We start from the raw sequence: 27,911 nt of genomic DNA on the forward strand, positions 1-27,911 counted from the left end.
ATAAATGCGAAACAATAAGCCCCCTTACCTTCGAGGGTAGGCATTGGATTTGTACAAATCCCTTCTGGATTGAAACAGGTCTTATAACAAGATGTGTGACAAGGATGGTAGTGCCATATACAGTCCTCATGGCTGTTGTAATAATCACAAAAAACGGCTGCAAGTAAAACACAAAATTAGGCTGAGGTCAACTAAAGTGTGATTTAAGTGTGTCTTAAATTGATATTGGACCTCTACTGTCAATACCGGAAGTCTCCACCTCCAAGGGACTCATAATATAAAGAAAGCAGGGTGTGGTTACAGCTGGCTGAAGGAGTGCAGCCCATTATTAGTCATATGCTCCACTCTACACCTCTAATTTTCTGAGATTTCAGACGGGGGAGAACTTTCAAGTTCAAAACGTGGTCATGATGAGGGACTTATCTCGGAGAAGAAGACTTCAACATTTGAAACATGTGAGTCAGGAGAGTTGGCTTTTCAAATCGGTTGCTATTTGAAGAGGAAGTCTAAAAGTTAAAGCATAAACTATCCAGACATTATATTTAACTGGTATTTTATACTGTACATTTTTTTGGTAAAATTCTGATTCCAAAAGTACATTGTAGATATCCTGAAAATCATACTCACGACATATTTCTGGTGTCCTCCATGCTACACATACACCGGCCTCATTACATGCTTGAGCATAGGCTGCCACTGCAGTGCAAAGGCATTCACAATCACCTCCAGTGTTGCAAGCACATGAGTCTTGTACACAGTTGTCATAAAAAGGTTTCGGAGGAACCTGTTTGAAAAGGCAAATTCATGAAATGAAAAGCAAAGATAATCAACCTATGCATCAAGATTGTTTTACCTTGCTATGGCAGTCTCTAAATGTGTATTCATTTATTATTTTGCAAGACTGTTTTGCCCATTCATGACGTTTTGGTGTAGCTACACAGGCTTGTGTAATCTCCACTGTGTCATTGCAATTGCTCGAAACTTTCCAACTGTTTGCAAATTCAAACACACTGCTCACTTCCATGTGACCCTGTGTAGTGTAATCATTCTGTCCATCTCCATCAAAATTTCCACAGAGGCCACAAACCTCTCCCTGATCAAACAAAAATATACATTTGAACAGGCAAAATATATATTTTAAGACAGTGCTATTTTATTTTCTTTATCAATTGTGAGACTTAAAATATATTATGAACCACATTAAACTTACTCTGTGCTGTGGCAACAAAATAACACGAATAGTCGTTTTGCGATCCCATATAACTGAGAGACCTATTGGAGACTCGACAACCAGATACAACCCAACAGTTCTTATAATGTATCTTATCTCTGGTCCGTCTCCGGTGTTTTGCTCTTGGTATTTTCCCTTAAATAATTTTATTTCAGATCCCTGTGGGGAAAAAAAGACATGATGGATCCAAGGAATACTCAATTATTATTTTGTTTGCATTGACATAAAAAGAGTGTAATCTCACCCCCAACTGTATTCTGACAGTTTTAGAGCAGGTGGTTTCTGTTGAGCCACATGGAAAATTTTCTGTGATGATTCTAAAGTTGTTCTCAATTGTTTTATTATGGCATTGGTTCTAAAAAAAAAAGGGAAAGTTAAAACTGTGAAAGGATTTTCAATATGAAACAAATAGTTTGTGAAATAATTGCAACGAAGAAAGGAATTTGATAATAACATAGTAAAGTTTGACCTTTAATATGGTTAAAAAAAAAGTAGAAAGGGAAGTGTGTGGAGTTTGTAAGCGTCATTGTTGGATGCAAGAATGTTTATCTGGTGCTCACCAACACATGTTTTTATCAAAGTAGGTGATCTCCAAAGTGGACAAACATAGGTATAAGCAAAAAGATATAAGGTACAGAATATTTGGAATCTATTACCTTTACAGCCACATATCCACAGTGCCCTTCAAATCCATATGTTCGATCATCAAATGTTTTATGATGACCACTTCCATAAATAACACAAGACTTTGCGCATTGGTTCTGTGTGCATTCCCATCTTCCAGTTTTGCAGGTGCTACATCATGTAGACAAATTTAGAGTAGATTACCATGTGCTAGCATTCATTTACTGTATGTAGAATAAGATCACAATAGAATGGTTGTATATTTTATGCAAAACAAAACAACATATTTGCACACATCACTTTTACAATACGAATCTGTACTATTAATATTTGAATTTAATACGAGAGAAAAACTTGTTGTACCAGGTGTTACACTGGTTTGGAATCTGTCGTCCAGCTGCAAAGAGAGCCCCATCATGCTGGCATGGACATTGATCCCTTTTTACACAGAAACCTTTGCCATCGTCAAAGAGGCCGATCGGACAACGACAACCAGACTGACACTCTGTTGCGTCCTGCATGGATGAAGCAAACAAAATCAAAAAGAGCAAAACAGCCAGTAAAGTTCTTGAGCACGATAAGCAAACAGATTTAATCTGCAAAAATGTCGAATACGCTTACGCAATCATCACTATCCAGATTTAAACAACTTGGAGCACATTGTATTTCCAGATCTCCAGCAGAGGCAGAAGAACAGTTGAAGTAAACCTGTTGTGGAGGACATACTGAAAATACACATTTAAAGCAGGTCAGAGAATGGTATGTTTGGACAAAATCTTATTTAAAAAGAAAGAGATGGTCATACATGACAAGGAGCGAGCTGCCCATGAACGGCAATGAAGCAATCCGCCAGTACAAACGCTGAAAATGGAATTTAAAATGATTTTAAACATTGTTTACCGTAAAGTGATAATTCACCCCAAATTCAAATTTCATTTAAATTCTACTGGGATTATTTTCATAGTTATCTGTTGTGTAAGTGTTATAGGCAAAAATGTATGTCCATTTTGATTTTGAGACTGGAGCTAAATTGTCTGTCTTCATCTTTGTCCAAAAAGACACTCAAAAACACCAAAATACCTCCATACTGATCGTCTTTAAATTCCCTCCTTTATTGAAGCCTCCACACTATATTTGTTCCAAAAATCTTAAACAAGTCTATATTTAAATTAGTTTGTATCTCAGCTCCTCTGCAAGTTAATCATCATTTAAACACATTTAAAGTGCCAGTGCGCAAAATTTACACTGATACCCTGGGTTCCTTCGCTAAAAACAAGCCTAAGATATAGACTTATATCGTTTTTTACGGAACAATTATAATGCAGAGGCACCAATACAAGAGGGGCGTTACAGACAAGCATTATGAAGGTATTTGGATGTTTTTAAGTGTCTTTTTGGATGAAGATGAAAAGGAAGACAACTGACTGCCATTTGCTACATTAAAATGAACAAACATTTTTCTCTCAAAAGGAACTGATTACTCTTAAAATTAATCCTAACCCTTAGTCGACATGAGGTTTAATAGAAAATGAATCAAATTTGAATTTTTGGTGAACTATCCTTTCAAGGTTGCTTCATACAGTATATTCATATATTCATGACTTACCAGTGTTCATCTTTGTTTGTGATGGATTTCCCAGGTTTAATGTAGACATCATTGTGGTAACAGGGACATTTTTCTTGGGGAATGCAAATTCCACTTTCATTTAAAAAGTAGCCATTTGGACAGGAGCAACCATCCACAGGAAACAAGTCTAAAGAGCAGGGCTGCCTGATGGAGGCCAGCGATCTGCAAGTCCATTGGCATCGTTTATTTTCGTAGGAGAAGACCTGGGATGGTGGACAGTTTCTTGTGTATCTTTCTGTTTAAGCACAATGAAAAACATTTTTTTGTACAACATCCCATTCGATATAACCATGACATCATATGAATCAACATTTTGGACAGTACATTTAAATGGCAATGACCATATTTCCCTCAGGCTATGTAGATCAAAAGTTCTTACCACACACGTTGTCTCTCCAGTTTGTTAGAGACACTCTTTTGGCTTTACAGGCACGAACATAGGAGGAGAGAACAGCGCAAAGGCAAGCCTCACTTTTATCGCAGTTACAAGTTGCATATACACATCGCTGGGAAGTAAAGTGGGAAACATTTTAGATATTTGAATCATAGTTCAAAACATGTAGACAGTGTACCTTGTAGTACACATCAGGATCCACCAGGGAATGACATTTTGAGAAGTTGCTCGCTGGGTTTATTAACAGGTCACACCAGTGTCTTGCATACAACTCTAGGAATTAAAAAAAAAACAACCTTTGAAATAAACAAATAACTTTGTTGGACGACACTACATGTTTATAAAAATGTATATTATAGTCCACACACCAGTTTCAATGCTGAGAGAGCAAGGATCATCCAGTCGCTCTTCTGGTTCACCACACATTGGGTTTGTTTTCCAAGAATTTATAAAAGATGCTGCTGTTCCTTCCACGATCCCCTGAGGAGTCTTCATGTCATCAGACAAGACCAAGTTGTTGTTTCCGCATAACCCTTGAAAGAATTTTCAAGAATAGATGAGATATACAGAAAAATATCAAAAGTGTCGAGACATTATTGTTGTTCTGTGCATTTGGTTCAAATAGGTGTCAAACAGAAGTCTCTTTTGTTTATGTATTTATTTTTACCTTATTATTTACTCATTTATTCAATCACATTTGTTTGAATACATATTAGATAGATAAGGGATTTAAAACTTAATCACACAAGTGGAAAGAATAAGTTTAAGTTGTGGTCCAATAATTATTTATATTTCCCAAACTGTTTGTGAAAGAAAGTCATAATATCTATGAGCTTTTTCTCTCTTTCTCTCTTCAAATGTAAGTAAGTAAGTAAGTAATATTTATTTATATAGCGCTTTTCGAGACCAGGGTGACAAAGCGCTTAAACAATCAAAACAATACTCAAAAAAGTACATACTTTAAAGATCAAGATAATACTGAGAACAACACAGGAGTTCGAGAAATTCAAGGAAAAGCCTGAACAAATAGAAACGTCTTAAGATGTTTCTTAAAGGAGTCAGTAGATCCATCAAGTGCAAAGAGAGAGGAAGATTGTTCCAAAGCTTAGGAGCAACAGCCTGAAAATATTTCTCTCCTCTGGTCCTGAACCGTGTGCGTGGAACCATAAGTAGATTCTGATCCACAGACCTCAGAGCCCGAGCTGGGGTGTAAGGCTGGATCAGATCAGTGATGTAAGGAGGAGCCTGACCATGAATAGATCTGAAAGTAAGAACCAGAATTTTAAAGTTGATCCTGAAAGAAACTGGAAGCCAGTGAAGAGTTTTAAGGACCGGAGAGATGTGAGTTCTTCTACTAGAGCGGGTCAGAATTCTCGCTGCAGAGTTCTGAATCAACTGCAGACGAGACAGATCCTTCTTGTTAAGACATGAAAACAAACTGTTGCAATAATCCAGACGAGAAGAAACAAACGCATGGATTACAAGCTCCAGATCATGTTCTGACAACATTTTCCTATTTTCCTAAATGTCCTTTTAATAGTCCTATTTGAAGTATCTGGGATGTAGCTAATCTCTGTTCTTTATGTAAGTTTAACACTGGTATCTTTAAAGGTCAGATGTTCAGCATAAAAATAAGTCTCCTTTGATTTGAGCCAACCATCTGGCGGGCCACATAAAGTTACTCCCCAGGCCAGACTTGAGTTTGAGACAGATAAAAAAAACCTACCTTTGGTCTTCCCTATGTAGCTCTGTTCCAAGCTCACATACACCTGCATAACTGGAACGTGCTGCACCTGGATATGCAAACCAAAAGTGGTCTGGAATATGATGTGAAAGGAGGAAGCTTGAAAGATGTACATGTCCCCTTTAAAGAAAGCAAAAGATAAATAAGTATCTGATGCCACAATAGAAGAATAAACCAGTGTAAAGTGATCTACCAGATTGATACGGCAAACTGATCGTCTGTTTGTTCTGCTTCACTGTCCCGCCAGCTGTGAACATCAACACCTGGAAAAGCAATTAGACATTTAAATCATGAGATATTAAATCAATCTATTTAACAATTGATTAATTTCAACTCACGTTGTTTCGGTCGTTATTGATCAGGATTTTGATGTTCTTCAGACACGTGTCATACTCGTGATATGAACATGGAACCAGCTGAGCGAGAATTGTAAACTTTGGACTTGACTGATCCTGAAATAATAATGTAATGTTCTTTAATCTATTATGTACAAGCAAAATAATAATTATAATGACAATCGAGAATCTGGAACTGAACAACTTTCTTGCTGTGCCTCCGGTTGCACCTCAAATACTTATAGATAAGTTAATTTTTCGCCTACATCCAAGCCTTATTTAGTACTAAATACTTTTGTAAGTTTATAAAACAAGAGTTTATACTTTCCTAATAATACAAGTAGTTTTCACTTCATTCAGTCTGACTCACCTTACTGTCCACTTTGGCTACAGTGTAATAACAATCACCATGAAAGGTGTAGGTTTGTCCATCAAAGGTCGTGACATGTGAACCTTCTTCTAGTGCACAGGTAGACGGTTTTGGAAGACTTTCACAGGACCATTGACCCAGAAAACATGTGCTGAGACGACATAAATATGTTAGAATTAGAAGAAAACAAAACTCATATATCTTTACATTAATTTCTAAACTGTAAATCGTGAAGACAATTGCAAGAACACGCTTCTATACCAAAGTTCTCGGTCCTCTTTGCAGACCTCTCCGGGATTGTAGATTCTGTCATGCTTGCACTGACACTCTGGCAGAGCAACGCAGCCTCTCATTGAAATATCGTCAAATACAGTCCCTTAAAAAAGGCATATATGTTTCTTTAATTGTCGTTTTTAGACTTTAAATTAAGTTTTAATAGAAACCAACCGGGAGGACAGAAGCAGCCGTCCATTCTATGGTCTTCACACACAGATGTTGTGTCCTGATGTGTGCAGGTGTCCATGCACGGGGAACCACTCTCCTCGTATACCATGTTAAATGGACAATGTTTGACTGTGAAGACAGGGTCCCATTAAAAGAAAAAAATTGGCAATAAAACAATCTGGAACAACTACTGAGGAAATACAATCAACATCCTTTCAAACGTACGATATAATGCCTAAAAACATTACCACAAAACTGAGACGTTCTCCAATTGGGTGGCTGTCCACCAGCATGGGAACACTGGCGAGAGAACTCAGAAATGGTGCTGCAGACACAGAAGTCGCTGGTGCTGTTTGAGCAAAAGCACATGTCCAGCATGCACGCCACTATGTAAGGTTCAGGGTCGATCAGTCGAGTGCACTGGCTCCAGGGGTCCGACTGTAGAATCTCACTGCAGGGCGTCCGCTAAAAATGAAACGAAAGGATAAAAAAATGGGATTTTAAGATTGACTCGAGTAATGATTACAAAGTGGTTCAGACTCACAAACTCGCTGCACGACTCGGTCTTCGATTCCTGCGGCTGGTAGTCGTCCTCGTCGGGGTTCTCGCATTCATCATTCGGAAGATGAACTTTCTGTCTGTTTCCAAATTCGATATGTCCCACTGGTTGACCTAAACAAATAGTTCTCATCAATAAAACTATATTGAATACATGATTATATACTGATTTGGTAACCGACCGTGGTGTAGAAATTCATTCTGAACCGCTAGACCATTGAAATCTCCGCAGAGTCCACAGGTGCGGTTCACATAATCCCGATCCAGTTCCACCTGTTAAATAATATATATTTTTTAATGTGGATCCCATCCTTATCCATATGAAAATGAAAGAGTCTTTACCATGACGGCATCATCCCCATTCCACATGACGACGAGGCCAACTGTAGACTGCAGCTTCATGTAAACCACATTTTCTTCCACTTGTACGCCGCCATTGTAGTACGGCAAAGCGACACTTTGATGAAAATTAACCTATTACTGTCAGAATGTATATTTATAGTCACTTTTCTTTTCTGTACTTACGGCAGGCTATTAACAGTGACCAGGCCTTTGGTCAGGTTAAAGGTGAGGCTGTTGACAGTGACCAGCAGATGGTTCACGGTGGGATTCCCGTCCACTTGCGTCCTCTTCATGTGCACAGAAAACTCCTGGTAAGTCGAATGGCAGTCCGACACCAGGTTGTATTCACATGTTCCAGGAAACTGGTAGACTTCCCCGTCGAAGGTCTTGAAATGCTCTCGGCCCCAGGTGCTGCAAATGCTGCCGACATGATTCCGAACTGCGGAGGAAGAACCATCAAAGTTGGCTGGTGTCAGTCAAATAACACACAGTTTGATGTATTTAATAAAAAAGTTAATTTAAAGAGGATTTGAAGGGTTTAGGGAACGTAAGTCTCACCCAATCTGGCATTAACATTGCTGACACTGTTAACAGAGAAAGTAAGAACACACAACCAGATGAATATCCAGTCCATGTTTGCAGCTGAGGGCTCGGTCTTCACGGCCCCTTATATTGGGGACATTTATTGACACGTTATTTAGCAGGAGCTTCACTTTTATTGCAGCAACAAACATATGCCAAGTGGCCATTTGACTTCTTCCACAAGTACAATATAACTACCTCCACCTCTGATTGGTTTCCAATAAAATAACACTTCGCTTATACGTACTTATGTGACACTTCAATTGTCGATATGCCTTTTTTTCTATTCAAAATAACTCAGTTCTATCCAGACGTTACTTACATCAATGTAAAACTTTACATTTAATAATAAAATTCTAAAAGGCACAATGAACAAGAAAAACATGTTTTTAATAGTGTTTACCTCTAGTATGATTAAATAGAAGAAAGAATTGTTGATCAATATATTGTTTATTCGACATATTTTTTACATTATTTAAAAGAAAAGACATTTTGTTACAATTGATTGATAAGCAAAATATTCCAATAAATGTGACTGATTATATGAATAAAGTAAAATTCAAATGTTTACAAATGAAGTAACGTTATGAAGCTAAACTAACCATCTGCCACAAGCAGTCATATTCAATCAATTAAAATCCAAATAAGCGATTTATAACAAGATCGTTTTTTTTATTTTAATTATATAGAAATGTACTATAACTATTAGCAATGTTCAAATGAGGACTGCTGTGGCAATTTTAATGTATAATATATATAATAATATATAATAATAATCTGTCTTTTCTGTGAGATCAATTATTAAAACTGTGTATAAACAATTAAATCAATGAGCTTTAGTGAACATGAAACTAATATAAAAGATATCAATACTGTGACGCATGTTTGTATATCTCGTCTCAATGAAATTCACACAGCGGTAAAAGCTGTTTGTTTTATTTGTCATTGGTTTGTCTAAGTATAAACTGATGTTCATGATAGTTTTGAGAACCTCCATGTGCAAACAGGGCTGAGGACCACTCCCTCAATGAGACAGCTGCATGATGTGCAGGGCGATCGGTCATCTGTGCCTGATTACATATCATGTTGACTCAAGGAGGACAAAGATTCCCCAATTGACTTGATGGGGATCTTGACCGAAACAGATCTTTTTTTTATTGATTGAATATAACATGTTGTTTCAAAGTAACTGTTTTTTTGATCATGATAGTTACTTGACTGACTCCTTCAAGAAACATCTCAAGACATTTTTATTTGTGCAGGCTTTTCCTTGATTTTCTAAAACTCCTGTGTTGTTCTTAGGGTTATCTTGATCTTTTAAGTATATATTTTATTTAAGTATTGTTTTGATTTTTTAAGCGCTTTGTGACCCTGGTCTGGAAAAGCGCTATATAAATATAAATTACTTACTTACTTACTTATATATACATATATATATATATATATATATATATATATATATATATATATATATATATATATATATATATATATATGTATATATACAGTGTGCTTGTGTACTTACTTTATGTATATAAAACAATATGTATGTTTTATATAGTGTGTTACTTCCTGTATGAGCATTGTATCTTATTGGGAATTGATACTTCAGATAACATTTCATACAGATAAAGTGTAAATGAAATATAATATTACATAGACAATACTCTCTGTGGGATCGTAATGCATTATTAATTGCATATTTAGCATATTTATAAGGCCAGCTCCTTCAGTGGCTCAGGCACCCCCAGTGTAGGACAGAGCGTTATAGAAGGTCCTTCATCCCAACTGGTGTCAGGATATTTAACTCTCTACTTTAAATATCCTGATGCTAATCCTGTAGTGTGTTTTTCTTCTCGTGTTTTTTTATGTTTTTATTTAATTTTAATTTTAATTTTAATTTTAATTTTAATTTTATTTTATTTTATTTTATTTTATTTTATTTTATTTTATTTTATTTTGTTAATAGTGTTATTTTTCTAATATTGTAAATAATTTGTATATTTTTAAGATCGTTTTATTTTATTTTATTATCTCTTTTATTATTTCTTTTTTCCTTGCACTTTATTTTTTTCAACTGTGCTGTTGTAAAAGTGTGTTTCCCCTCTGGGGATGAATAAACATTTTCTATTTTATTCTATTCTATTCATTCATTGCACATTTAAACCCACCTATAAGTTATAAAGAATATATACTTTTACATTCCTAACACTTTATAAATTGTGGACTTCGTGTTGTATCCAACAGATATAGAATAAAATAACATTTCTTTAGAAATAATCGCTAAAATTTGAATAGAGTCAATACTCGGTTTCGACCAAAGATGGCGCCCTGCACAGCTTCATAAAACTTTACTGCACCAATCACGTGTCACTGCTTGGTCGCGCGGCTTGTGCGTCACCTTATACGTCATCAACGCCGGCCTCGTTACGGGTTTCTCAAATCTTCTTCCAGGCGGCAGAGATGTTCTCTCCTCCCCGCTCAACATGATCCCGGACACATCTACTTAAACAACATATCCCTGTAAAGCAAGTAAATATAATAGCGTGCAGGACTCTTCTATTTCTGTCTGTTTTTACTGTCTATTTGTGCATGTTATCTTCAGGTTTTAGCCACTTAACTTATGTCTTCTCTGCCATTTTGAGAGCATCGTTTATACTTATTTTTATGAGTGTAAAACAGTCACGCTATCAAGAGAACAGTGCTACTCAGGTTGACTATTTTTTATTATAAATATTTATACATATATATAAAGTGGTACTACCATTTGATATTTTAAGTAACATGGTGAAGTTATAATGAATTTTCGTTCATATTTTACATTTTAAAAAGTTGTTTATAATGTATTTAACTGTCTTTGTATTAACCCATTAGTCTGTCCAGTTGTTGTTTTTGATCACTATCTTTTAAAAGGATGCCTTTTAAATAAAGGTGAATCTAGAATTATTTACCTGGTTAAATACGTGGAGGTTAAAGGCAGAATTAATGTAAGTAAGTAAGTAATATTTATTTATATAGCGCTTTTCGAGACCAGGGTCACAAAGCGCTTAGACAATCAAAACAATACTCAAAAAAGTACATACTTGTAAGTAATTTATATTTATAGAGCGCTTTTCTAGACCAGGGTCACAAAGCGCTTAAACAATCAAAAAAATAAATACTAAAAAGATCACGATAACACCAAGAAAATCACAGGTGTCCCAGAAAATCAGGGAAAAGCCTCCACGAATAAGAAAGTCTTAAGATGTCTTAACAGCTTGGAAGGATTTCTCTCCTCTGGTCCTGAACTGTGTGCGAGGAACATCGGTTGATTCTCTATGGCTTTTATTTCCAACTGTAGAGTCCCCAATGGATGACCTGACCCAAGCCCTCTCGGCCAGCTTTGCTGTGTCGAGACAACCCAACAGTACTGCAGCACCACACCCTCGACTGGCCCAGTACAAGAGCAAGTATAGTGTGCTGGAGCAGAGTCAGCGGCGGCTGCGCTTTCTGGAACTGCAGAAGAGGTGTTCGATGTCACAATGATCTAAACACCCTATTAATGCCTTTATCATTACTAATCGACTGTATGGATGTTTTGGTTTGGATAATATAATTATCAATCATCAGGAAATTGCATTTCTTCAGTTAACTATAAAGTACTTTTATTTTGGCAACTGCTTTACTAACAGCTTTTTTTATTATTATTTATACCATGTTTGTTTTTTTTTCTTCACAGCAAAAGGTTGAACTATGTCAACCATGCTCGATGCTTGGCTAATGGCGATTGGACCGACGCAGATAGTGATGTGGAGCAGGACGTGGAAGAGCAAGGGGAGGCACATGGGAAAGAAAATGAGGCCGAAGACGAGGAGGACATGGAACTGGAGAGGAGGAAGCTTCCAAAACTTTATGCTGACCAGGTCAGCACTCCAAAGCCATTATTACTTAAGATAAGATATATTTATTTATCCCACAGTGGGGAGAGAACATAATTACAGCAGCTCAATTTACACATACAAAATAAAAGTTATATACACAATAAAAATTATACACATAAAATTACAAAATATTATAAAAACTGTATACAAGAAATAACATAAGAGTGAAGGAACAAGTTTTATACATAAGGTGTATTTCTTGCGTGACACTGCTTATACCCCGCATAGTTACAGTATTTAATGACACAATCAGGAAATGTAGTGGCAAAATAGTTGATAGTGCAGAGTTATTTTCTGCCTAGTGATGAATTGTTGAAGCTTCATGAAGCAGTGGCGTTTACTTTTAGTTCCCACTAGATGTCACTCTCTGCTCCTTCATCTGTTGAATTATAAACCCATCGCCTACTGAATTCTAAGAAAAAAGGACACTGTTTCATGAAGCTTCATTGACCCACCACTAATTCTAAGGTGAACTACGATGTTTAAAATCTTCCTTTGCTCCACAGCTGATGCTCTCTGAGTGGCTGGTAGACGTCCCGTCAGAGCTGGATACCGATTGGCTGATGGTGGTCTGTCCTGTCGGAAAAAGATCCCTCGTTGTTGCTTCTAAGGTTGGTCCCTAAATATTGCTTTTCTATTTAACAAATTTGGAACATAAGCAGTACTTAACTTTTTATTGAAATTACGTAGAACTTGTATTTAATGGAGACAACTTGTGTAACATTTTTTAAATAGCAGAATTCTATCTTATATTTTTCTCTGTGTTTTCTTGTTTCAAGGGTTCGACTGCAGCATATACAAAAAGTGGCTACTGTGTGAACCGCTTCCCCTCACTGCTGCCTGGTGGGAACAGACACAACTCAATAAAGGGAAAAGGTAAAGTTTCTTGAAAGGATCTTATCTTGCATTTTCCCTCCTTATGACTTTATTATTACTTTATTATGTTACTGCATCTCTGGGGTCCAGTATTAACTCCCCTAAGATTAAATTTGATTTTATTCAACTCAAGGATATGTTTGGTTCTTGCAGACTACACCATCCTGGACTGCATTTACAGTGAAGTGGACAGAACCTACTACATCCTGGATGTCATGTGTTGGAGTGGCCACCCAGTCTATGACTGCTCGGTACGACTGCAGCAAAAACCTGCTTTTTAACACTGAAAACAGCATAAACATCTGTTTTCTCTGTTTCCTTTTTATTATTAGACCGAGTTCCGTTTCTATTGGCTGCAGTCGAAAGTTGAAGAGGCAGATGGCTTGTCAGAGATCGCCAAAAGAAACCCAGTGAGTCACACAAGGAAGATCTGTTTTGACAGTTACTTGTTTGTCTATTTGACCTAGAGACTATTTTCTAGTGGGGAAAGAAGTTTTGGTTAAAAAAAAACAACCTCCAATTCCTGATAAAGTACTATACACACTGCCTCAAAATCTGGATTATATATTTCAGATTAGTTTTGTTTAAAAGCTGCTTGGCTGCCCTTTACATTTTGAATTGACAATTTCAAATTTGTTCACCACAAAATGTAAAATGATTAAAGAAAAAACCTTGTGAATGTGATCCAGCACTCGGACCAGGAGGAACATTACCTGATTTGCTGAAACATTTTATGAGAATTGTATTAGTTCTATGCTCTTGAATGCACTAGAATCTCTGAATTTCTTTTTCTGATTAAACATGGACATGACAAAGAGGAACTTTAGAGGGTTTACTTGCAAAATCAGTATGAGCTTTCACTTCATGCGTAAACTGAGGCGATGCCACAATAAATAACTATAACTAATAAAGATTGACCTACCTAAACTGCAAATTTTCAGCAAGTTGGGAAAGTGGGTGTGATCAGGAGTTTAGTGTGGAGTACTCTCTGGTCCCTTAAATAGTATATTCTTTTATTTTTTATGAATTAATTTTAGTTGTATTATTTTTTTACCAGTACATCTACTGACTACCATTATGCAATAGACACTGAAGGAGAGCGTTGGCAGAATAACAACCAACTTTCATCACTCGATCTTAATCCATGACTGTAAAAATGGCCGCCAAACTCCTCCATGATGACTGTATATCTGGCTTCACTAAAGTTGACTTTTGTTTATCCCAACAGTTTCGCTTTGTGAGCCTTCAGAGCAAGGACTGCACCAGTGAAGCCATCCAGAAATCCCTTTCGGTGGATTACCCTTTCAGTGTAAGACTCATCCATCAATCAGACAACTGTATTTTTGTAAACCTGGAACTTCAAATGTTTAAGATTTTGTAACTTACGTTGTTCATGGTTCAGAATTTTTCGCTGAAGCACCTCAATGGTAAATGTATTTAAACCAAAAGATCGACAACAGATATTTTTTTGAGGAACAAAGATATGACAAGATCCAACTTTTTTTTAATTTTACAATTATATTTGCAGATTTTAGTAAATGTTATGGTAACAGGTTTCTTTAAAGGGGGGGTAGGTGAATATCAAAGCTATGTATCTTAACGGGTGATTCACAGCGAAGAAACTACGTTTTAGTTGTTTTTTATTTTTTAATGGTAGTTTACATCTGCAGTCATAACGTATTTCTATTATAATATATGTTATAACCATTTTAATTTCTAATGGGTCAGGTTAAAATCATTGCATGGTTGCATTTTTGGATTCTGTACTTCTCTAAGGTTACACAATTAAATAATATATTGGTGTTTTAAAGGTTGATAGCTATGAATAAATTCCTAAAAAGCACTAAGAAGGCAATATATATTTTTTCAAATGATGACATTTAATGATTGAATCTCACTAAAACGTTCTAATATTTCATTGACAGGTGGACGGGCTTCTATTCTACCACCGGGAGACCCACTATACCCCCGGCAGCACCCCGCTTGTGGGCTGGCTCCGCCCATACATGGTCACTGACATCCTGGGTATAAAAGTCCCGGTCGGACCCCTCACTCTCAAGCCCGAGTATGCCCAGCAACAGATCCAGCAGATCCTGGAGCAGAAGAAACCCTCCAGCGGAGTCAGGCCGGCCTTCAGAAGCGGAAGTTATGAGTTAGAGTCTCTTTCTACGCCGACCAGTGACGGTGGCAAAGACTCACTGAACGTGTTGAACCCACAGCCCATCAAGGAGTCGAACATGGAGAGCTGAGCGTTCAGTTTTCTATTCCTAGTTTTAACCCAGAGCAGTTGAATGTTGAGCATGTGTGTGTTGTGGCATGTGCTGCAGTTAGTTGTGAACACATGGTCATCGTCATCTGATGTTGTTTTTAAGTTTCCTAATGTTTTTTTTATTCTACAACTACACTCACTGATTCTATATCATGGAGATCGTTTCTTATAATGTTAATTCACTATCAACTAAATAAAGGAGTTTCTTACATTGTCTTTCTGATATTGAAATGAGTATAAATTAGAGAGCTGATGGGAATGTACATTAGAAAGTGACTGATTAATAACCGATTAATAACCTTTCCAAAGAAATTGACTCAGGAAAAGGGTGTTGAAATGACCTCATGGAAGGTGGTTCTGTAAGTCAATAGAATGGGTTAAAAAATTGATTTTTCATTATATGATGATGACCAAAATGTCTGAATTTAACTAAATTAATTCCTTAGTTGTTTTACTTTTCTAAATTTGACTGCAGTTATCTAAACCGTATTTCACATTAATCCTCAATAGATGTGACTTAGATGACACACAAACTGCTAAAAGCCAATCAAAAAATAATTCTGAGGTCTAAACAAAAATAATCAGATTGCAATTCTTAAAGTTTGTGTTTATTAATCCTGATACTTTAAACACATGCACAGTGAGACATTAAGTAATTTTTTTTAACGTTTTCATTTTATCAAGTTTTTCCAGTTCAGGGCCCTAGTTAGAACAAAAGGAGAGAAACCCTCTGGATTGCAGGCCTTAAATGAAACCATTATGAGATATTATTAATTTTGTCATATTTTCTTCCAATAAATTCACACTTTGTTGGATCACTTATTAAAATTAATTGGAAAATCTAGACAATAAGGGTCGTCAAATACCGAAATCTATAGTGGCGATAATATGAAAAGTCTTTTTTGTCAATACGTTTAATTTTTTTTTGTTTTTTTTTTTACAAATTCACCATTGCATAAAGATTTTTTGAAAAATAATTAAAAAGGTTTAATTTTTCAATAACCATTAATGTAATGGCGGTTGACCCCTGTCGGGCGGAAGTGACGTCCTCGGGTCAGCAGCACCGATAGGGGGCAGTCAAGTCACCCTCACCAGCAGCCGCGTTGTTGACATACAACAGAAGGCGGAAGGTGAACCAGGACAACGTAACTGTAAACCAAGGTGCGTCTTTCTTTTATCGATATATCATAAACGTGCGTATCGTCGGATGTATCGCCAGCTATTTAATGCGAACACGTGCTTCCACTGTTTGAAACAAGGATCCGTCTGATGTTCCGCTGCGTTATTTATTTTTATATGACGTTTAACCGTTGACGTAACCAAACATTGTGTCAACCTTTGTGACTTTATGTTAAGCATTTTGAAAAAGGTATCGTTACGCCTGCAGCTGCTGGAGTTAAACCCACAACTCTTGTTTACCAGGCCCGACCAGCCTCAGAGTTTGAGCTGCTTAATCTCTAAATATTTCGTGTACATTTGTTTGACTATAGCCTAAAATAGAATGTGCTTCTGAGTGAGAATGACCCAGATTTCCTTACCGATACAAATACTTGGCCTCCAAGTATCAACCGATACTGATCCGATACCAAATCGTTTTTGGCCTAAAGTGAAATGACACAGGTCAGGCTTTGAAAAAAACAAAAGTGACTTCATATGGAATTTAAAAAGTTGGTATTCATTTTTTGGGTGAAACATAAATAAAATGCATTTGTTACGTTTTCGACTTTGTTTACTCTAAAATCTGATTGAATTAAAAAGTTGGCTGAAAAGTATTGTGAATAAGCACTGCTACTCTATAGGTCAACACAATATATGCCTAAACGAAATGAAAGTAACACTTTTATTTTTAACAATCCATTAATATATTATTATTAATATACAGTATAACTTATTTAAAAGAGGGCAGACAGTACCAGAGTTCTAAATATACAACAAGGCAACAAAATCCTTGACTTTGAACTACTTGTAGGACTGTCCATCTGAATAGATATTATTTTTTAATGCACTCACGAGGTGGAAAGCTTTCCAGTCTCTGCAGAACAGCAGAGCAAAGATAACTTCTTGATTAAGTTAGTGGTGTTTGATCTTGTGGTTTGACTATTTCTCCTCCAAACATCAACCACACATCCACACTCAAGAGACATTACTAAATGACATTAGAGTCGCTACTGTCAGGAGCAAGCACATGACTTCAGAGCAAACATAGATCTACGTTTCTTACGTCAGACCTTCATCATCAATACCATAACCGACTTTGAGAGGCCATATCAGACCAATACCAGGATCAGATCGGTGCATCCCTAATCTTTGTATAGTGTCAATAGTCAAATATTTAAGTATATAATTGCTATACTGTAGTAACAAGTATATAATTGTAGTATTGTCCAGTACTTGACTCTGGTGTTGTAGTATTTACAGACCACATGACTCTTGACAAAGTTGTAACTGCTTTCATTTGTTTTCAAACCAAAATATGTCCAAACATTAGCTTTAAAAACTGCTGGAGTCGACTGTAGTCATTACCCAGAATGTATTGTTTATGTAGCTGCAGTACTTGGTAACTGCTGCCATCTGTTTTCATTTGTTTTGAAATCAAAAGCATCAACGCTGGAGTTGACTGTATCCTCTCGTCCTCAGAGATCGCTGGAATCTTGCAGGATTTCATTTTTCCTTTAGCTGCTTAGAATGTCATGAACTAAAGGCTGTTATTGTCTGCATGCTTGTTGGGTCATGCCTACCAATACAAATATGAAACGTAAAAAAATAATGATATTAATAAAGACGATATATATATATATAATTTTTCAGTATCAATATCATGAAATAATATGCAATATTGAAAGCAACTGTTCACCCATAATTCAAATATCACTATTTTTCTACTTACCCTCATGTTGACTAAGGGTAAATATTATTTTCAGAGTAATCTGTTCCTTTTAAGAGTTATAGACAAACAATGTTTAACGTAGCAACTGGAGCTCAGTTGTCGATATAAACCGGAAGTACTTCAGGTAAATATGAGCAGAATGGAGGTATTTGGATGTCTTCAAGTGTCTTTTGGACGAAGATGAAGACAACTGAGCTCCAGTTGCTACATTAAAATGAACAAACATTTTTGCCTATAACTCTAAAAAAGGAACAGATTACTCTGAAAATAATCCCAACCCTTAGTTAACACGAGGGTGAGTAGAAAATGAGTGGATTTTGTGTGAAAGAACCCTTTAATTGTATCAATATTTTACACCCGTACTCATACATGCTCTTTCTTTATAAACGGCCATTTTGTCTCCTTAATGCTCAGAAATCTATCCTCTAACAGGTTCGGTCAAGCCACCCTCTTCACTTCCAGCTCTGGACTGTGTGGAGACCCAAACATCTGGCAGCCTATGGAGGCTAGCTGACTGCAGAGTCCGGGCTTTAGGGGGCGCTGTGCGGCCCTGCCGGCCGTCATCATGCAGCAAAAAGGCGCCATCCAGATTATCGAATGGGAGGACCTGGACAAGCGGAAGTTCTACTCCCTGGGTGTCTTCATGACCCTCGCCACACGTGCGACGGTCTACCCGGCCAGCCTCATCCGAACCCGTTTGCAGGTGCAGAAGGGCAAGGCTATGTACTCCGGCACCTTCGACGCCTTCTTCAAGATCCTGCGCACGGAGGGCGTCCAGGGTCTTTACCGCGGCTTCATGGTCAACACTTTCACGCTGGTCTCCGGCCAGGCCTACATCACCACCTATGAGCTGGTGCGCAAGTACGTGTCCCAGTACTCGCCCAGTAACACCGTTAAGTCCGTGGTGGCCGGGGGCGCCGCGTCCTTGGTGGCGCAGACCATCACGGTTCCCATCGACGTGGTGTCGCAGCACCTGATGATGCAGGGTCAGGGGGAACACCTGAGCCGCTTCAAGCCCAGGCCTAAAATGAGGCTGGCCAAGAAGAGAATGACTTTCGGGCAAACCCGGGACATTTCCGTGCAAATATTTGCGGCCGACGGTTTCCGCGGTTTCTACAGAGGCTACGTGGCGTCGCTCCTCACGTACATCCCGAACAGCGCCCTCTGGTGGCCTTTCTACCACTTCTATGCAGGTGAGCATGTACATGGGTGTGCAGATAAACCCTCCTTTGACTTCCCTATAACGCTGTCTTTTGTTGGCCTCCTCAGAGCAGTTGTCCCTGCTAGCACCGAGTCAGTGTCCTCATCTGGTCCTGCAGGCCGTGGCTGGTCCAATGGCAGCAGCCACAGCGTCCACCATCACCAACCCAATGGATGTGGTGCGAGCACGAGTGCAGGTCAGCCAAACTACCGACTCTCGATTTACTGTTGTGTCGCTGGTCAGGTAACACCGAAAACTAAATGTGGCTGAAATTGTATCTCCGTTTTTCCTACTTACTAGTTGTTAATGGAGAACGTTTCTTTCCTTGGTTCCATTTGAGCAGCTCACCAAAGAGATCAGCTCCTCTGATGCACATGTCATGATGTGATTCCACGTTATTCGTTCAAACAAACTTTTCACTCTGTCAACACACTTTCCCAACTTGACTATTGACTGTCTCGGGGGAAAAATATCACTCTTTTTTTTTAGTTGGCTATTATGTTGTCGACCATACAAAATATTTTTTCAGTAGTTTACAAGACTGTCCAATATTCTAAATACTTGGATGATGAAATATTTGTTTTGATTTTCATTTATTTAGTATTTTAAAATGGATTAATGGTAATGATTAGTCTCAATTTTAGTTTCTGTAGAGAATTTTCACATCTGTGGATCCCTTGTTTGGAGCGGTCTTAAATCAAGACCACACTAGGTAACTCTTTGTGGCGGTGATGTTTCTGTGTTAGGGTGATGAGTGGACTCGTACTTTTCTCTTTTTTCCAATTTTGGGCTGGTATCATTACGGTAAAATGTGACTGGTGTGAAAACAACATGAGAATGTATTTATTCTAACTCGGTAATGAACATAAATGAAGTAGACAAAGGTTTAGCCAGTATATGTAGTAGTATATGTAATATACTACAGCTAGTTGGAAGTGAAACAACAGTGTGATAGTGTAAAGTCCTCAAAAGATATTTAATTGTAGCACAATTGTACCAAAGTAAATTCCTACAAACTCCTGACATTGGCAACATTAATTATTCTGATTTTCAAAACTCTTACTGTTTACTTGACGAGTTCTTCAGCTCTGCGGTACTGTGTATACTTGTACATGTCTTCATCAATGTTGTACGTGAGCGTCTGTCATACGTTTGATGATGTAACTCTGATGAATGAATCAGCAATTTAACTTTTCTTGGGCTTCACCTGGGATGACTGAGAACGTGGGTCTTGGTCCTCACTGTTAAAAAACACTTTTGTGTTGCAGTTGTTGTTGTTTCATCACTTCGCTCTGGTTAACATCCTTGATTCTGAATTCTTTCTCTTTGCCACTAAAGCGATGAATTAATGTTGTTGTTCTTCGCTCTGTGTGCGAGTGTGTCTCCGTCACACCCGTCCCTCGAGGTGATCACCATTGGCTGGTTTCAGCTGTCATTCAACGGCAAAGGATGCTTGTGGTTGTGCTGGAACGATGGCTGCAACTTTGCGACACTTTCATTTGACATGCAGGATGAGCAGAGATAACAAGCGATCTGGTTGATTTTGCGATATGAATATCTTGAATTTTAACATCTTGTATGTCGTTCAGCCTGAGTTACTGTGTTAGAGTGGTGGTCAGTGTGTGTTTGATTCCTGTGTTATGATTGTTTTTCTGTTTTGGGGTGGCATGTCTTAAGACGTTTCTATTTGTTCAGGCTTTTCCTTGATTTTCTGGAACTCCTGTGTTGTTCTCAGTATTATCTTGATCTTTAAAGTATGTACTTTTTTGAGTATTGTTTTGTTTGTTTAAGCGCTTTGTGACCCTGGTCTGGAAAAGCGCTATATAAATAAATATTACTTACTTACTTACTTACTGTGGTGAGTTTCTTACTTGCTATAATCTACATACAATGAGTAATGTTTGACCGGCAACAGGTGCTTACAAGACTTTTAATATTGTTTTCAAGTTGTGAGTCCAGTGTTGACACGTGTGTCTCTGTTGAAGGTTGAAGGACGATCTTCCGTCATCGACACCTTCAAGCAGCTGCTGGCGGAGGAGGGCGTGTGGGGGATGACCAAGGGTCTGTCGGCCCGCATCATCTCCTCCATGCCCACCTCGGTGCTGATCGTGGTGGGATACGAGACGCTGAAGAGGCTGAGCCTGCGCGCCGATCTGGTCGAGACGCGCCACTGGTGAAGAGACGCCCACAAGTTTTACCTCACACTTCTACTGTCTCACTCTTCTGCAGCTGATCCTGCCTCACTCTTCCTGTGAACCCTAGAACTGTAACTTAATGTTTTTTTTTAAGAAGAAGAAGAAATAGAAAATTCTATTTTCTTTGATTCTTGATGCTCAGAGACAGACACTTGTCTCGATCACAGCAGTAAATAAAAACAATGTCTCACCAGATGCTGTTAATGTTTTAAACTAGAGATCATTTGTGATGTTTTAATCTTCGGATCGTACATTCAGGACTTTCAAAGAACTTTCTATCACCTGGATGAGGATGTCAAGAAGTTCTAGTCAGGATTTGTGGTTGAATGTGCCAATAAAACTTCAAGTGGAGAATGATTGAAAGCATTCCAGTGGAAATACGATGGTGTCGAAGATTTCTGCGAAATGGATTAAATGAGTTATTTTATAACAAACTCAAAAGGACGTTGACCACAAAGTTTGATCATATTAACAGATTAAGTCAGAGGCGATACGAGAATTTAACTACAGTTCTAAAAATGACCGCCAGAGGCCAGTAAACGTCTTCTTGGCTGCAAAAGTTGGTTCCTCATCTTGCTTCTTAAGTCACTTATTCAGCATCAGTCGCTGAAATGTAAATTAATTATCTATTACTCATGAAACACTTAATTAAGCGTTTTGGTGAATGGAAATTGAATTAATTCCTTGAGTTCAATTTAAAAAAAATCTAAATTCAGGTTTGTTAGTTGGTTTGCAAGTTGGTGTGTGTGTGAAAAAAGTTGGTAAGTTGAAAATAATTCAAGATATTCAACTGCTCTGAATCAAAGAACTGTCTACAAAAACAAGAACATTTTATTCGACCATTTGTTGAGGTCAGCAAAAAATAAGAACGTCACGTATTTCAAAAGGTTCAGGGTCACATGGAACAGTCGTACACGTGGATGGCCCGGTCGTCTCCAGCCGAGATGATCTTCGAGCCGTTACTGTTGTACTTTACAGTCCAGACCTGCGTTGAGGAGAAACATCTCTGTTACTTGTTTGTCTCAACGACAGGCAAAGATGCCGTTTTAATTTTTAATTTTAATTTTTAGCACCAAGACTACAGAGAAAAGCAAAAGAAAAGTGAGGAGTAGAAGTGTTGAATAACAAGAAGCTAATTGAAGCACCAATGAAGTCACCTGGTCTTGGTGGTCGAAGAAGGTGTTGATGCAGGCTCTAGAACTGGAGTCCCAAACCTTCACACTTTTGTCTGAAGAGCTGATGACGAAAAAAGAAAAGAAAAAAAGGTTTAGAATGACCCTGCTTCATGAAGCTTCATCAGCACTAGTACATTTGTTTTTTCACACGCATCTGATCTCCAAATACTTCATAGTACACACAGATACAACTATGAACGTGTACCTGGAGACGAAGTGGGTGTTGTCAGGAGAGAAGTCAACGTTTAGTACCCAGGATCCATGTCCGCTCAGTGTACCTGCCAGACTGGCATGTTGCCTGCAAGATAGTTATAAAATGTTTTTTTTTAAAAACATGCGTCATCTTCAAGTAGGTTTGAATGAGGTCACTCACACGTCATAAATCTTGATGTATCCATCATCTGAGGCTGTGACCAGCAGCTGAGAGTCCCGGGAAAAGGTGAGAGACCTGATGGGCATGGCGTGACCTGAGAAGAAGCCAGTCAACGTTAAGACCATCTAATGTAAACCAGCCGCTCAAGTTGTTGCTGCGCAAAATAGGTTTCCTAGTGAAAGTGGTCCCTTGTTTATGTTCTGAAAACCCATTAAACAACATCTAAATCCCTAATAGTAGTGACCATTTAATAGTTTACTTGTTTAAATGAACAATATTTATTTGAACCTGCTCCAATTACCCTTTACCGCCAAGTCAACCGATCACAGATGTTGATCACTTTTCACATAGAAACAAAGACGTAGAACTTGAACAAGGCGTTGTACTTGTCACTATACGAGTGTTGTGTGGAAAGGCATCATGGGAGTTTACAGTTTTGTTGGCACCATAAGTAAGTGGTGGTGGTATTAGTGCCTCCCACTAACTCGATGTGTTTCCGTGTAAAAAATAATCCATCACCATGGAAGGTGGACCACAATATGGCAATATATGTCTACAGTACATTTGCTATCAAAGTACAACCTTCCAGCGTGTGCAGAAGTTTCCCTGTGGCGATGTCGAAGATGTTGATGATGCCGTCGATGGCTCCGCTGGCGAGATACTTCCCATCAGGACTCTGAGCAGCAAAGAAAAATCCTGATTAGAGAGTCTGACCCGAGAGTCGAGCGAGAATCCGATAGATGGCGACTCACGTAAGCGATACTGAGGATGAACTTTCCTCGCGTGTCCAGGGAATATTCCTTCTTGCCACTTTCCACACCAAAGATGTTGACTTTGCCATGATGGCTTCCTGTCGCGATGTGTTTGGAGTCGGGGGAGAAGGCCACGCTCCACGCATCAACTGCAGAGCAGACAACCAGGTTTATCGATTTCCATACTTAAGCAACAAAGTTGAAGAAGTTACACATATGTGTTGGTGAAACTTCATGAAGAATTTGACTCATTTTTAGAACCCATTTGATGGCACTTTATGTTTTAAATACATTTGTAAAAGCAACACATTTTTAACGAACCTTCACTGAACCTACAGAAAATAAAGATGAATAAATCTTCATGAAGCCTTGTCCTCATTTTCAGAGGCTCTTAGATTTTAATCTCCGCTTTATAATTGTTTTTAAAACTTTAAGCAAGTATTTTAATGATTAATTAATCATTTTAAAACCAATAGTGCCACCAACTGTGCTTTAAAAAATAGGACATCACTTCATGAAGCTTTATTACAGGTATTTAGGAACACAAAAGAAAATAAGACATTTTTAAAAAATGGTACGAGAGTATTGTGTCAGTGTTTGCGATCCATTATTAATGGCATAAATGACACAAAATAAAATTTATATTAAAGGCAAAATCAGTTGCAAAAGAGTAAAAAATCTAGTCGTAAATCAGAGTTCTTACAAACAATTTACAACTACTTTTTCATCCAAAAATGTTATGAGGATATACATAAAAAAGCAATACATTTCATTGTAGCTCTGATAATATTAACGAAGGATATACACACTTGCATTGATATACTCTGTTTTTAAACTCAAATGTTTTAAAGTTCAGAGACTATTTATTAAACTAAATAATTATAAAAAACATTTAATGCAAAATAAAACTGTGTACACACTCCATAGAAAAGTTGTTCTCAAAACAGTCTCAACATGATATAAAACGCTGTAAAAGGAATTAGAAGGAAGCAGAAATGTGATGCAAGAAAAATAAAATCTGAAAGTTTCTTTTCCTGATATTAAGTGTCACGTTGACACAATCTTAGGATCTGAGAGGAAACGTACCAAACACCCTGCATCATCCATATTACACTTTTACCAGACACAAAAAGAATGTCAGTGGGGATTTGGATCTCTGGTTCAGTGGCTGTGGCTGACTGCTGAGTGGATTGGGCCGTGACTAATAGAAAGTGACATCACATTCACATCAGGTTCAGCAGGTTGAAAACACTCTCAGCATGCTTTTTTCACAGAGCGAAAAAAAGAAAGCGAAAGATAGGAAGACTCAAAACAGACTCGTCTTTACGTCAAAGTGACGCCAGACTGGACCGACGCCCCGGGATGTCAAGGACATATCGAGATAAAATGAAGGACAAATTGAGAAGATGTAACATGTTAAACACCTTAAATTACCCTCAGAACACAACTACACACTTTCACTTTTAACACCAGGAGAAGACACAGAGGAGTTTCATTTTAGAGATGTATTATGGGATGCACTTCACAAAGGAAAGGAGATAAAAATGCTTGACTCAGTTTGATTGCAGAACAACAGGAAGCAGCCTTCAAATGTGACAGATGAAGCATCATTCAAGAGTACAAACAACCTGACCTTGTGGTCTGACCAAGTGTGGCTCCCTCATAGTGAACACATTGCTGCAGTTGTGGAGTTAACATTTTAAGAAAATGTCTTAGTCGAAGTGCTTCCGTAATGACTTATTTGTCTATTGAGTAAGGATACTTTGAGCTGCATGTCCTGTCAGCAGCAGCATGATTGTCAAGGGAGGAAAGGCACATATTTGTGGGTTGTTTATCATAAAGGTTTATCTTGCACACTTTCATTTTTAATTTGACTGCCTGTCTCAGGTAAGATGGTTCACAATGGACTATAAAACACAATACACTAAACCGTACATTTTAAGAAGAGACTGCTAAAAAAGAATTACAAAAACTCCTTTTCAAATATGACAAATGTATTTTATGCTCATCAATTATTTTTTACCTTTTACTAAATCCGTCTTGTAAGGTTTGACCAACAAAATACTAACACAATGTATTATCATATATTTTGGTTCAGCACTTAATCAGAGATGGGTAATTATATTTCCATAGCCATATTGTAAATACCAATTCTATGGAGAAAAATATTTTTTTGTCCGGTTTGTTATACCAAAGTTACATGCAAAAGTTTTTTGGTAAAGTTGGAAATTATTCTTTAATGAGATTTATTTTGTGAATTTATGATTTATCTCAATTTAGGCAACAATATTTAAAGATGGTTGTAGGTATAAGAGACATTTGTTGAGGACAGGATAAGAAGTTGTTTCTCACCAGAACACCTCGATCACACTGATGTCATTATTGAGACTATACAGACAACACTCTTAGATCCTACCTGGACCAGCATCAATGGACTTTATCTGCTTCCCAGACTCCAGGTCCCACAGCCGGATGTGAGCGTCAAGGGAGCTCGAGGCAGCAATAGCTCCGTTCTGACTGATGTCCACTGACACGACTCCGAGCTGGTGACCTTCCAGAGTCCACTGCAACTCTAGCTTCTCGTCTGACCTGCAGCGGCAGAGCAGAAACTCAATCAACTATTTCATTGGGAGAAATAAATGCTACTCAAACTGTAACAAAGGTAACTTTACTGGAAACAAAAACGTACGAACTATATTGTAATCTGGAGGTGAAGGAAAAAACAAGGAGGAAGTCAAAAACCTACCACTTCCAGACTTTCACCATGTCGTCCAGAGACCCAGTGATGATCGTTTCTGACCCATCAGCCTCACTTTTCCCCCAGGCAGATGTCCAGATTGCATCATCGTGTGCTGTAGAGGAAAGTTGCTTGTTATATTTATGTGTATAGCTTTGTTAATACATAGTCATATGACCAAGTACTCTGTTTCATAGAAAATTAACTAGTTCTGATGTGCAGTTGTGTCAAGTAGATCTGTTCATTTTCTCTTAAAAATGGGTCATGTTAATTTAACTTTTTTCACTTAATTCATTTGTTTATGTATGCTCAGTTCTAAGCCATATCAGAGTATAATGCAGTGTGCGAGTGTGATGTTCATGAACGCCACAATTGAAAAGATAAAATGTCTATTTACTTCAAATGTCATGCTTTTGGTTGAATAGGTTGAATACAATCTATAAAAAATACTTTATAAAGTAGAACATTTTCATCGACCGGCATGCACTTTATCCTATGTTGCCATTAAAGATCAACAATGAAATGAATAGTCGGCGCTGCATATAAAGTTGGCTAATTTTTTAAACTAGATATAAATTCAGACCCCTGACACAATAAAAATAAATGAATGATTATAAATTCAAAGGTATTTTTGAGAACTTACCATGCTCTTGTTTGAATATAATGCTGTACTGAAAAAATAAATAGTCACGTTAATATATATATGTATACACCGACATGAACATCTGCACCCTAGTACACAAACTACAAGTTTCATGATAAAACAAGTTGCAAGTTAGTTAAAAAGTAAATATGCAAAAATATGATACTACATTAGGGCTAAACATTGTAATACAAATAAAGAACTAACTTACTTGTGCTGTCATCGTTTATGTCGAGGTTCAGTTTTTCGTCCTTATGTAAAAGAAAAACCATAGGACAGTTACAGCAATATTAATTTTTAAAACAATTGGAAAGAACAATGTTTTTCGAGGCATAGAAATGACAACAGTGCATTAATACTTCGCAAATTAGCAATACGTTCAAATGACTACTTCGACCTATTCACAGAAAAAATAAGACCATTTTTGGAAATTTAGGAAATATAATAGTATTATAGGGTCAACGTGAACATATTGTAAACACTTACCTTTAAATTTCTTGTTAAATCGCAGATAAACGGATCGTTCTGACTTACATGTGTGAAGCCATATCAACAAAAGCGACTTCCGCTATTTCTTCTTCGCTGGTTGTCGCTCGGCGACCATGAACATCGGACTCAGCTCACCATCGCCA

The 27,911-nt window shown here is 37.6% G+C and overlaps 4 protein-coding genes across 6 annotated transcripts in view; 2 read left to right on the forward strand and 2 right to left on the reverse strand.

Moving 5' to 3' along the window:
* The window catches only part of LOC148073999 (uncharacterized), a 41,683-nt gene extending 33,380 nt beyond the window's left edge, over positions 1 to 8,303 (reverse strand). Inside the window, exons 1-25 of the mRNA XM_087797794.1 lie at positions 8,228 to 8,303; positions 7,853 to 8,108; positions 7,670 to 7,784; positions 7,510 to 7,600; positions 7,314 to 7,441; positions 7,018 to 7,234; positions 6,773 to 6,898; positions 6,587 to 6,701; positions 6,326 to 6,476; positions 5,959 to 6,072; positions 5,814 to 5,883; positions 5,603 to 5,740; positions 4,245 to 4,409; positions 4,055 to 4,149; positions 3,862 to 3,988; positions 3,462 to 3,717; positions 2,661 to 2,716; positions 2,477 to 2,580; positions 2,219 to 2,370; positions 1,888 to 2,026; positions 1,476 to 1,586; positions 1,211 to 1,390; positions 854 to 1,093; positions 628 to 784; positions 29 to 157 (exon numbers count right to left, since the gene is read on the reverse strand). Of these exons, the coding sequence (XP_087653920.1) occupies positions 29 to 157; positions 628 to 784; positions 854 to 1,093; positions 1,211 to 1,390; positions 1,476 to 1,586; positions 1,888 to 2,026; positions 2,219 to 2,370; positions 2,477 to 2,580; positions 2,661 to 2,716; positions 3,462 to 3,717; positions 3,862 to 3,988; positions 4,055 to 4,149; positions 4,245 to 4,409; positions 5,603 to 5,740; positions 5,814 to 5,883; positions 5,959 to 6,072; positions 6,326 to 6,476; positions 6,587 to 6,701; positions 6,773 to 6,898; positions 7,018 to 7,234; positions 7,314 to 7,441; positions 7,510 to 7,600; positions 7,670 to 7,784; positions 7,853 to 8,108; positions 8,228 to 8,303 (3,508 nt within the window). The remainder of the gene's footprint in view (positions 1 to 28; positions 158 to 627; positions 785 to 853; positions 1,094 to 1,210; positions 1,391 to 1,475; positions 1,587 to 1,887; positions 2,027 to 2,218; positions 2,371 to 2,476; positions 2,581 to 2,660; positions 2,717 to 3,461; positions 3,718 to 3,861; positions 3,989 to 4,054; positions 4,150 to 4,244; positions 4,410 to 5,602; positions 5,741 to 5,813; positions 5,884 to 5,958; positions 6,073 to 6,325; positions 6,477 to 6,586; positions 6,702 to 6,772; positions 6,899 to 7,017; positions 7,235 to 7,313; positions 7,442 to 7,509; positions 7,601 to 7,669; positions 7,785 to 7,852; positions 8,109 to 8,227) is intronic.
* Positions 8,304 to 10,681: 2,378 nt separating this feature from the next.
* snupn (snurportin 1) lies at positions 10,682 to 15,532 on the forward strand. Of its 3 annotated transcripts, none has more exons than XM_087798057.1 (9): positions 10,682 to 10,783; positions 11,592 to 11,757; positions 11,970 to 12,153; positions 12,678 to 12,782; positions 12,951 to 13,047; positions 13,201 to 13,298; positions 13,380 to 13,457; positions 14,276 to 14,356; positions 14,973 to 15,532. In XM_087798057.1, the coding sequence occupies exons 2-9, from the start codon at positions 11,600 to 11,602 to the stop codon at positions 15,294 to 15,296; spliced, it is 1,125 nt and encodes a 374-aa protein (XP_087654183.1). In that variant the 5' UTR covers positions 10,682 to 10,783; positions 11,592 to 11,599; the 3' UTR covers positions 15,297 to 15,532. The 3 variants fall into 3 exon arrangements, with proteins under 3 accessions (XP_087654183.1, XP_087654185.1, XP_087654184.1); XM_087798059.1 differs by having other exon boundaries at positions 10,684 to 10,774; XM_087798058.1 differs by having other exon boundaries at positions 10,688 to 10,779.
* Positions 15,533 to 16,373: 841 nt separating this feature from the next.
* slc25a44a (solute carrier family 25 member 44a) lies at positions 16,374 to 21,792 on the forward strand. Its single transcript, XM_087798053.1, has 4 exons — positions 16,374 to 16,477; positions 18,636 to 19,396; positions 19,473 to 19,600; positions 21,390 to 21,792. The coding sequence occupies exons 2-4, from the start codon at positions 18,769 to 18,771 to the stop codon at positions 21,579 to 21,581; spliced, it is 948 nt and encodes a 315-aa protein (XP_087654179.1). The 5' UTR covers positions 16,374 to 16,477; positions 18,636 to 18,768; the 3' UTR covers positions 21,582 to 21,792.
* A 620-nt stretch (positions 21,793 to 22,412) lies between these two features.
* Positions 22,413 to 27,858, reverse strand: skic8 (SKI8 subunit of superkiller complex). Its single transcript, XM_087796993.1, has 11 exons — positions 27,766 to 27,858; positions 27,491 to 27,530; positions 27,280 to 27,307; positions 26,646 to 26,751; positions 26,316 to 26,488; positions 23,900 to 24,048; positions 23,730 to 23,823; positions 23,148 to 23,241; positions 22,980 to 23,072; positions 22,757 to 22,835; positions 22,413 to 22,584 (listed from the first exon to the last, which is right to left on the reverse strand). The coding sequence occupies exons 2-11, from the start codon at positions 27,500 to 27,502 to the stop codon at positions 22,495 to 22,497; spliced, it is 918 nt and encodes a 305-aa protein (XP_087653119.1). The 5' UTR covers positions 27,503 to 27,530; positions 27,766 to 27,858; the 3' UTR covers positions 22,413 to 22,494.
* Between the last annotated feature and the right edge of the window lie 53 nt (positions 27,859 to 27,911).

Source organism: Callionymus lyra, chromosome 8, assembly GCF_982586985.1.
Source record: "Callionymus lyra chromosome 8, fCalLyr1.hap1.1, whole genome shotgun sequence".
Lineage (NCBI taxonomy): Eukaryota > Metazoa > Chordata > Actinopteri > Syngnathiformes > Callionymidae > Callionymus > Callionymus lyra.

Bases quoted from the DNA above. Each gene is read 5' to 3' on its own strand.
- snupn (XM_087798057.1), top strand. From the start codon at position 11,600: ATGGATGACCTGACCCAAGCCCTCTCGGCCAGCTTTGCTGTGTCGAGA. The intron at 12,783-12,950 runs GTTGGTCCCTAA...TCTTGTTTCAAG, and splicing joins CCCTCGTTGTTGCTTCTAAG to GGTTCGACTGCAGCATATAC. The intron at 13,299-13,379 runs GTACGACTGCAG...TTTTATTATTAG, and splicing joins ACCCAGTCTATGACTGCTCG to ACCGAGTTCCGTTTCTATTG.
- slc25a44a (XM_087798053.1), top strand. From the start codon at position 18,769: ATGCAGCAAAAAGGCGCCATCCAGATTATCGAATGGGAGGACCTGGAC. The intron at 19,397-19,472 runs GTGAGCATGTAC...TGGCCTCCTCAG, and splicing joins TTTCTACCACTTCTATGCAG to AGCAGTTGTCCCTGCTAGCA. The intron at 19,601-21,389 runs GTCAGCCAAACT...TCTCTGTTGAAG, and splicing joins TGGTGCGAGCACGAGTGCAG to GTTGAAGGACGATCTTCCGT.
- skic8 (XM_087796993.1), bottom strand. The intron at 26,489-26,645 runs GTAGGTTTTTGA...CTGCCGCTGCAG, and splicing joins ATGGTGAAAGTCTGGAAGTG to GTCAGACGAGAAGCTAGAGT. The intron at 22,836-22,979 runs GTACACGTTCAT...TTTCGTCATCAG, and splicing joins AACACCCACTTCGTCTCCAG to CTCTTCAGACAAAAGTGTGA.